Source organism: Nematolebias whitei, chromosome 2, assembly GCF_014905685.2.
Source record: "Nematolebias whitei isolate Nwh7 chromosome 2, NemWhi1, whole genome shotgun sequence".
In the NCBI taxonomy this organism is placed as follows: Eukaryota; Metazoa; Chordata; class Actinopteri; order Cyprinodontiformes; family Rivulidae; genus Nematolebias; species Nematolebias whitei.
Window position 1 is genome coordinate 44519788 of NC_056499.1, and position 9115 is coordinate 44528902.

General features: G+C 38.6%; 1 protein-coding gene across 1 annotated transcript in view; it reads left to right on the forward strand.

The window, feature by feature from the left end:
* Nucleotides 1-9115, forward strand: part of LOC119426981 (protein kinase C-binding protein NELL1) — a gene marked incomplete at its 5' end in the record, with an annotated part of 564971 nt that overhangs the window by 451409 nt on the left and 104447 nt on the right. The window contains one exon of the mRNA XM_037694556.1: nucleotides 6362-6457. Coding sequence (XP_037550484.1) covers nucleotides 6362-6457 — 96 coding nt within the window. The remainder of the gene's footprint in view (nucleotides 1-6361; nucleotides 6458-9115) is intronic.

A 9115-nucleotide genomic window follows, 5' to 3' on the forward strand; every position in this document is an offset into this window, starting at 1 on the left:
TATATATGTATATATATATATATGTATATATATATGTATATGTATATATATATGTATGTATGTATGTATGTATGTATGTATGTATGTATGTATGCCACTAACCTGACACTCAAAAAAACACACAAAAAAGACTAAAACAGTCCATTCTACAGATGCTGACCAATAATTTGCTTTCAAGTTCCATCACACATTAGGCGTTTGTCATTACAGATAATGGTATTTTCAAAGTGTGACCAAAACAGCTCTAACTCTATCAGATCTCAACATAAGATGATCTTTGTCTAAAAGTCTGGTGTGAACGGCATCCGGCAATATGGATTCCTTCAAGAAATGTTCAGCCACTAATTAAAATGTGAATTTCCAGTAGGTTTTTTTTTTTTCTTCACAATTCACATGTAAAATTAAATTAATCTTAAATTTTACTTTACATCTAATGCCATTATTCATTGGAAAATAAGCAAGAATTATACCTTCATTGGACTTAATTTATTTCTTTAGAGCTGTGATTATTATCAGTAGGGCACAAATGTCTCTGTGCAACACATCACTGAGCTGTGCTTTGCCACTGTGAATGCTAATTATCACATCACTTCTCTTCTGCCAGTTACACACCCACCCCCCACTGCCTTTTTTCTTTCATCGCTACTTAAATTGTGGAATATTCACAAGCTTCCCATTGGTTATTCCTGCACCTAATTCAGAAATGGGTACTTAGACACCCAATGGCCATGAATTTGGCTGCTTGCAACAGCAGAGACCGGAATGATTTCCTTCTCACCACCCACTGGAAAGCAATCTACAGCCTGTAATGGGAAACTCAAATAGCAAATCTTTGGGTATAAGCATGTCTCTGGAAGTCACGAGTCAGCAACTAGCTCATTTAAGCAGCGAGATAGTTTACCTGGAGGTCAAAGAGATTTCAGTGGAGGAGGCCATCCTTTCCCTTGGAGCTCCAGCTCTCGATGTGTTCCTTTAGTGGGGTCTCTGGTAATGTTTTGTGAAAGAGGCACAAATGGAGCAGCAGGGGGAAATAAAACAAAATAAATAAGAATGGGCACAAGGCAAACAAACTGAGAAAGATGAGGAAACGTGTTTTGTGACATCCTTTGCACAAGATAACAGGGTTTGCTGAAATTTCAAATCTGTTGCATCAATGATACACTTAAAGTTTTAGTGACACAAAATTGGATTCACCCTTCAGTTCCTGCAAGCACAGAAAAGGGAAAGGAAGGAAGGATCTGCAGCAACAATACTTCTAGTCTTATATTGTTTGATTGCAACGTTCTACTGGGTTTTCATGTTTCTTGACGTGTTTCTTGAAACGCATCAATAATTTAGCACTTAGCATGATACTGGGGGGAAAAAATTCGTGCAAACACACGTGGCTGGAAAAACAGCTGTTCAACATCCCTGAAGATTTGTAAAGATTTCTCTTTCCCCTTCAATTCAAAGCCTATGTATTGCAGGATGTGCCATGATTGGCGATAAAAAAAAAAATCAATAAAATGAAGATGATCAATCAGGGCTGAGCTTTTAAAAAAATTACAATCAAATTGATTTGTTTACAGCATTTGGTGTGTGTTTGTGTGTGCTTGTGTGTGCTTGTGTGTCTGTTAGTTACCAAAATATACCATGAATCATTATATAAACTTGAATGTGATATTCAGGGAAAACTGACTGGATAAGAACAAGCCAACCCAATTCAAGATGGCTGCCACAGTCAACCGAACATAAAAAAAACACTTACATTTCTATAATTTAACTAATTCTTTGTGTGTTTGTAGCTGAAAGTACATATCTTAAATGCTACTCATTGTGCAAGACTTTTGTTGGATAAAAATATAATCTATTCATCTTAATTACTAAAAGAAGTCACGCGAGGACACGAGAAGACATTTAACTGTTTTTACTTGCAAGGGCAGTACGCAGATGTCTCTATGAAGCCCGGTCATAAGAATCTGCCATGGGCGGTGTGCAAGAATTGTTTTTATGTCATTTATCAGCTCTTCAAGCTCACAGAGTTGGAGGCAACCTTGGAGTACCGGCTATGCCTGCAGCCTCAAATCAGCTTGTCATCCAGCTCTCTCTGCTAACTCACACACATGGTGACATGTACCATTCAACATTAATTTAACATTAGTTAGTGATAAATGTCCATGACCTTGACCAAAATTATGTCTAAATGCAAATTGTTTTGTGAACCACTCAACACATTTTAATACAACTTTCATAGAAAGTAAATCTAGGATTTGGATTTTTAACCAGTAAATTTAGGCATAAACCCAACACAATCTAATTAACATTAGTCAAAACACAGTCTAAAATTTGGTGTTGTATTTGCTGACATCCAGTCCCAACACACATTTTGGGTATTAACGAATGTTGCAATGTTGCATCTACTTGTGCATAATGTTATTTTCAAGATTTGTCCCAAAGGGCTTAAAATCCCATCATTTTTCAAGATAAGATTTTCCACCCAGTGAAGACAAACAACCAGAGGCCAGCTTGGGGCGGCTGTGGTTGAGTGGTTAGAGCAGTCGTCCTCCAATGCAAGAGTTGGGGGTTCGATTCCACCAGCAGTCACATGCTGAAGTGTTCCAGGGCAAGACACTGAACCCCTCATTGCCTCCGATGTGTGTCTCATCAGTGTATGAATGTGATAAAACCCTGATTATTCTTTGTACAGATATAGTAGAGTGCTGTATGAACGGGTAAATGATTGTGTTGTAAAGCGATTTGTGTATCTTGATAATAGAGAAAGGCGTTATATAAGCGCAGTCCATTTAACTTTTCAAAAATCCCTTGTTGCCTATAGTGCCTCTATAGTGACATGCATTCATTCAGAAAATCACTGATGCCTATGTCTAGCCATCACTGTGTAAGAGACGGGGGACGCCCTGGACAGGTCTCCAGTCCATCACAAGGACACATGGAGACAAATGAGACAAACGACCATTCACTCTCTCACTCACACCTAGAGACAATTTAGAGTTACCAATCAGCCCAACATGCATGTTTTTGGTCTGTGGGAGGAAACCGGAGTACCCAGAGAAAACCCACGCATGCACGGAGAGAACATGCAAACTAAAGTCCCCCAGCCGGGATTTGAACTGGTGCAGCCTGCTCGCTGAGAGGCGATAGCTCTACCAACTGCACCACCGTGCTGCCCTTATTTAGAAAATGTTAACTCTATATAGTTTTCAGAATATAACAAGACTTAGTACTCTAACAAGGTAAAGCCAGGTCTTCTAGATGGATTCCTCTTGTTGAAACGTTTTGTCTTTTGTCCGACGAAAACGTTTCAACAAGAAAAATCCGTCCAGACGACATGTCTTAACCTGGTTAAATGTATCTATCTGGATTATTGAGCATGCATCAGGAAATACTTAATACTGTAGATATAATTAACCAGTCACTGTTCAAGTTATTACAAATGCTTTATCAAACTCTACCAATTGTTTTAAAGTTGTTCTTTATACAACAGGATATGCATTTTGTATTTAAATGCATTTCTCTCAAATGGACAACAGTAACACTTTATGCTTTTACTTGTGGCTTGAAGTTTTTCTGTCAAAATGCACTGTGTTTAAATTTGGATAGAGTAAAACATGGATGTTGCGCTAAGTAAATTTGCGCCACTCTATGTTCAGTGTTGTTTTCCGTTTGGCTGTTCCCTTCTCCACAGTGAGTGAACAAAACGTGGTTATTGTTTCACTCCAGATTCTATTCCTGAAGCAGCATGTGCTCTAACCTGCAGCCTTCGGATTATAAGACCAAAAAACTAACCTCTGAGATACAGCAGCCCATTCTATGTTCAGCATACTACAGTATTACAACAGTCTTTTCAGTCATTTGAATTTATTTAAAATAAAAAAAACTAATTTCATTACATACATTCTACTTTTAATGTAATCCAACATATGACTTATTTCCAGCGAGTTGCATATTAATTTGCCTTATAATTGCCTGTAGAATTATTATTACTGAATTATTGCATTATGACAAGTGTGAATGTGCACGAAGAATTATATTACCCCAGTGGCGGTAATTTAAATGACATTTCTTAACAAGAATGAGATTGTAAGAGTAACTGTAAACTTGGGCTTTTGGGAAAGAATGATCTTCCTCTCAGCTCCGCTGCACCCCCGCCCCCGGTGATGGCCCAGTGGTGCCCCTTCATCTTTTGAAGTCATTAGTTCAATAAGCAGGCAGCATTTCGCTGATGATGTTCAAATGATAATTGGAGCTGGAGATAGATTGTGTCAATATAAGTGTAATTAATTTATAAGAGTGAAGTTTATTAGTACTGAGGCAATTGGGCTCCTAATGAGAGCCTGATAAAAGTTCTTGCACAGTGGAACCAGTCAGATTAATAGCTCTAATAGCCTCTGGCAAAAGACTTTGCTTTTATTTATGGCTTACATTTGTTTGTATATTTAGTGTTTTTTTGTTTTTCTTCATTTCCAAACATCAGTAGTATTAATTTATGCAGACAAATGGTTTTTCTTTGGTATCATAAACTAATTCAAAACAAGCTGCTGCACACAGATACTTACACACTTGGTATGCGACTATGAATAGATTTTTCAGCCCATTAAGGCTCATCTCCTAAAACATGTCATTAATTAGGCTTAGAAATACTACATACATTTTCTTTAATGAACTTTCTCAATTAGATTTGCCCTATATGTTGGGTTTAATTCTTCTCAATTTGAGCACTTATACACTTCCTGTTCATGTTTGCCATTTTTGATACGCCCCTCAACATACCTATTTGGTTTGCTGTAAATGTGTCAGGCATGTAGATTTACAAATAATAATAATAATAATAATAATAATAAACAGACAAAAACATTGCATTCTGTTTAATTAAAAATGAGCTGCAGAAAATGAAGGGGATGCTTGTATTGTGCCATGGAAATGTCTGGTCCTGTCAACTTCACTAATAATATTTGTCCATACTGGGACAAATTCATGTTATGTCGGTGACTGTGGAAATGAATGAAATAATTCAAATTCTCATCATTATGATCATAAAAAATGATGTAATTTATTACCTTTGCTTCTTCATCCCAACATTTTTTTTTAATCTGCTTTGATAAAACAAAACTTTGAGGTCACTATTTTTTACCGCAATGGTTCCCAATCCTGGTCCCTGTGGAACACCATCCTGCATGTTTAAGTTGTTTCGCTGTTCCAACACAAATGATTTGCATGAAAGGGTGATTAACAGGCTTCTGCCAAACTTAGGGAAGTAATTAAACCACTGAATCAGGTGTGCTGGAGCAGAGAAACAACTAAAACATGCAGTCAGGATGGTGTTCCTCAAGGACTAGGGTTAGGACCCACTGTTTTAACGCAAGTTTTCTTTTCTTTGTTTTGCCAGAGCAGACTATAGCTCATGCAAAAATCAAAGTTTATCACTGTGTAAGAATCTGTCAGTGTATTTATTTATTTATTTGTTTCAACAAATGCCCTTTAAAAAATGTTGAGAAGTACAACTTCTAAAAAACAGACTTAATGTCCATCTCAGTGGAATTTTACAAATTCAGACACGAAGGTTGTTCAGCTGCATTCATCACTCTTCCAGCAGTGAACTTCAAATGTTGCATCTTGGCCATCTAAATTTAACTTAACTGTCCGATCAGAAGCTGCATGGCTGCACATCTGGTTAGCACTGTTCCCTTGCAATATGGTGGATCAGTGTGTAGAGCTGTCACCTCTCAGCCAGAACGTTGCCGAATGAAATCCTGGTCGGGGGCCGTTCTGGGTGGAGTTTTCTTGTTCTCTCTGAGCATGCCTGGATTTTCTCTGAGCACCCTGGTTTCCTCCCACACCAAAACCATGCATGTTAGGCTGACTGGTAACTCTAAATCGTTTCTTGGTGTGGTTGAGAGTGTGAGTGGCTGTTTGTCTCATTTGTCATGTTTCTTTCATAAAAATATTTATCAGCTTTTAATTATGTTTATTGTGATAGTTTTATATTTGTCAACCCGTTGTTATCTATTAAAATGAAATGGAAGAAGAAAAAAAAATCTTCCCAAACATGAAAGAAAATGTAAAACAAACCAAAGGAAAAATGTATATTTTGAGTTGGGCTTTAAAGTTACATGATTACATGGATACAGCAAATGGAAATAAACCTTTTTAAGCTCATGTACAAAGAAAATATCTCCATATTCACTTTCCAAGCTTCTTTTAGAAAACCTCTGAGGAAACCACTTTGCACCTTGGAATGCCTTTGCAAAGTCCTAAACGACACATGTTCAAATCCTTTTTATGCTACTGCTGCAAGCTGTTATACTATTATATACTAGTTACAGAACAGTAAACTAACTTTGTTTCCACTTTGTTTTACCAGCCTACTGTGAGGAGGGATGTCGAAGTGGAGGGACCTGTGTGTCTCCAAATACATGTGTATGTCCCTCAGGATTTACAGGACGCCACTGTGAGACAGGTAAGACCTTACATCCAAACTAACGTTGTACCTGGATGAGTCCTAATCATTAGGTTTAAACACTGGCTTATGTTCATAAAGTTTTGAAATGAAAGGTGCATGAGTAGATGAAGACTGCCCTTATTGCTGTGGCTGAAGAAGACTTCTCACAGCAGGAGATATCAAGGATAGACATCTGGTAAGAGAACTCCAGTCACGATGCTAAAGTTCCATGGTTGAAACATGGTGGTGTAGATGCTCAGTTATCCAGGACATGGTAAATGCTAATAATCCAAAAAAGGCAACTCGACTTGTTTTCTTGTTTAAAGACATTTCCCTGCTCATCCAAAGAACTTTGTCATTTCAAGTAGAACAATTCAGGGTTCTGAACTATAAAACTAAAATGAGGTGCTGTGTTTATATAAATGGACTGTACTTATATAGCTCTTTTCTTTCTAATCAAGATACTCAAAGCTCTTTACAACACAATCTGTGCCCTCATTTACCTCCACACACACACATTCATACAACACTCTACATCTCTACAAAGATAATGTGAATCTGTAGAAACTAATCAGAGCTTTATCACATTCATGCACCGATGGGACACACATCAGAGGCAATGAGGGGTTCAGTGTCTTGCCCAGGGACACTTCAGCATGTGACTGCTGGTGGAATCAAACCCCCAACTCTCCCATTGGAGGACGACTGCTTTAACCACTCAGCCACAGCCGCCATTACATACCATTATATGACCTGAACTCACATGCAAATCATTCTTCTTCGCCTTCTTCCTGAGATGCGTTGGAGTTTTTGTTGGTTTAATTAAGATAAGTTTTAGTCAGATGCATAAAAGTGCAGAATGGTGTGAAACTAACAGATTTAATACAACATTAGTTTAAAGCGGTGACTTGTTGACCTTTCTTGTTTAATGTAGATTGCTTTCTATCACAAATATTTTTTTGTGTCTAAATGTGAACTTTAAATTGTTCTCAAAAGATAATCATGTATCCCCGAGATGCACTCTAAATATGTTTTAAACCATCTTAGAATGGCTCTGGTAATCCCAGATTTGTGTTCAAACTGCCTTTGTTATTATTAACCTTTTATTTATTTATTATTTTGGCTGCTCCCTTCTTCAGGGGTCGCCACAGCGAACTAACTCGCGCACAGACTTGTAGTTTTTACGCCAGATGCTCTTCCTGACACAACCACAGACCACTGAGCTACCACAGCCCTCTGTGTGGAGCAGAGAGCTGCCATGTAGGGCGCCTGAGGGCAGATGGTGGGGGTTAAGGGCCTTGCTCAAGGGCCCAGAGTGGGACGAATGAGGGTGGAGGCAGCTGTGAGTGTTTCACCTTTCCCACCCACATTTTGATGTTGTCGGTCCAAGGAGTCAAATCAAGGACCTTCCAATCACAGGCTCGCCTTCTCTAACCACTGTACCACTGCTCTCCAATTATTAACCTTTATTTAACCAGGCAAATCCCATTGAAATCACAGATGTCTTTTTGAATGGAGGCCTGAGCCTGAAGGCAGCCTGCCATGCATGTTTTTGGACTGTGAGATGAAACCCACATAGTCAGTGATGGGAACATGCAAACTCACCACATAAAGACCCCAGGTCCAAAACAGGTATTGAACCCAGGACCTTGTTGATGATACTTTATACTGCCTTTAGAATATTGTGATTGCATCAAATGCAGCACTGAGCTCTAACAGGACAAGTGAGGATGAGCTCTAAACCCTGACCAGAACCCCTCAAACTGATTATTTCTCTTTAAATGGTCAGTGGAAATGCAAATTCCTTTCTGTCCACGTGAGAAGATGCTGTCGCCTTCTGATTACAGAAAGTTATTTTCAGTAGGTGGTAGTGAATAAAAGAATAGAAGATCCATTTTTATATGGTAGAAAAGTCAGGGTTTTATGTACAGCACATCAAGAATGATGCATGAGGCTCCCCAAGGATTTGTCTGTGTAGATATTCTGTTACCACAGTGATATTTGAATGTGTCCAAAACATTATTAAATGAGTGAAAACATACTGTACACCCTTTTCAGCAGAAAAAAATCATAGCTGGTTGGTTTTGTTTTTTTTCTGACATTTACATAATACATCGGTATTTTTCTCCATGGCATGTTCAAATTTGATTATCTTTATGAAAGAGAAATCTTACACATATATCCAGAAGAATTCAGACACGTGTTGATGCCTTTGTGTCTCTAGATCTAAGTTTTTGTCTGTTCCATAAAATACACTGAATCCATGTGGTGTTGGGTTTAAGAGCCCACTGGGAATAAGTAGTACTGTGTGCCCCCTTTACAAAAACATACATTTAGGTTTCATCCAAAAGCCTTTTATTTAAATTAGACAGTGCAGAAAATGAGGTTCCCATGAGCGCTATAGAAACAGACAGCTAATTTTTCCTGCTCCCCTGCTCACTTCTTTTTCCCCGCTTTATTCCAACTTCCGTTTGTTCCTGACCCTCCTTTTTCCACTCTGTCCATTTTCTATTCATTACCATTTTTACATGTCCAACTCTACACATTCCACATGCTTCTTTCTTTTTGTTCATTTTACTGCCCCCCCCCCCCCCCCCCCCCCCCCCCCCCCCCCCTCCCCTTCCCCTCCTGTTGCTCTGTTCCTCCCCCCCTTCCCTCTTCCCCTCCTCCGTTCTT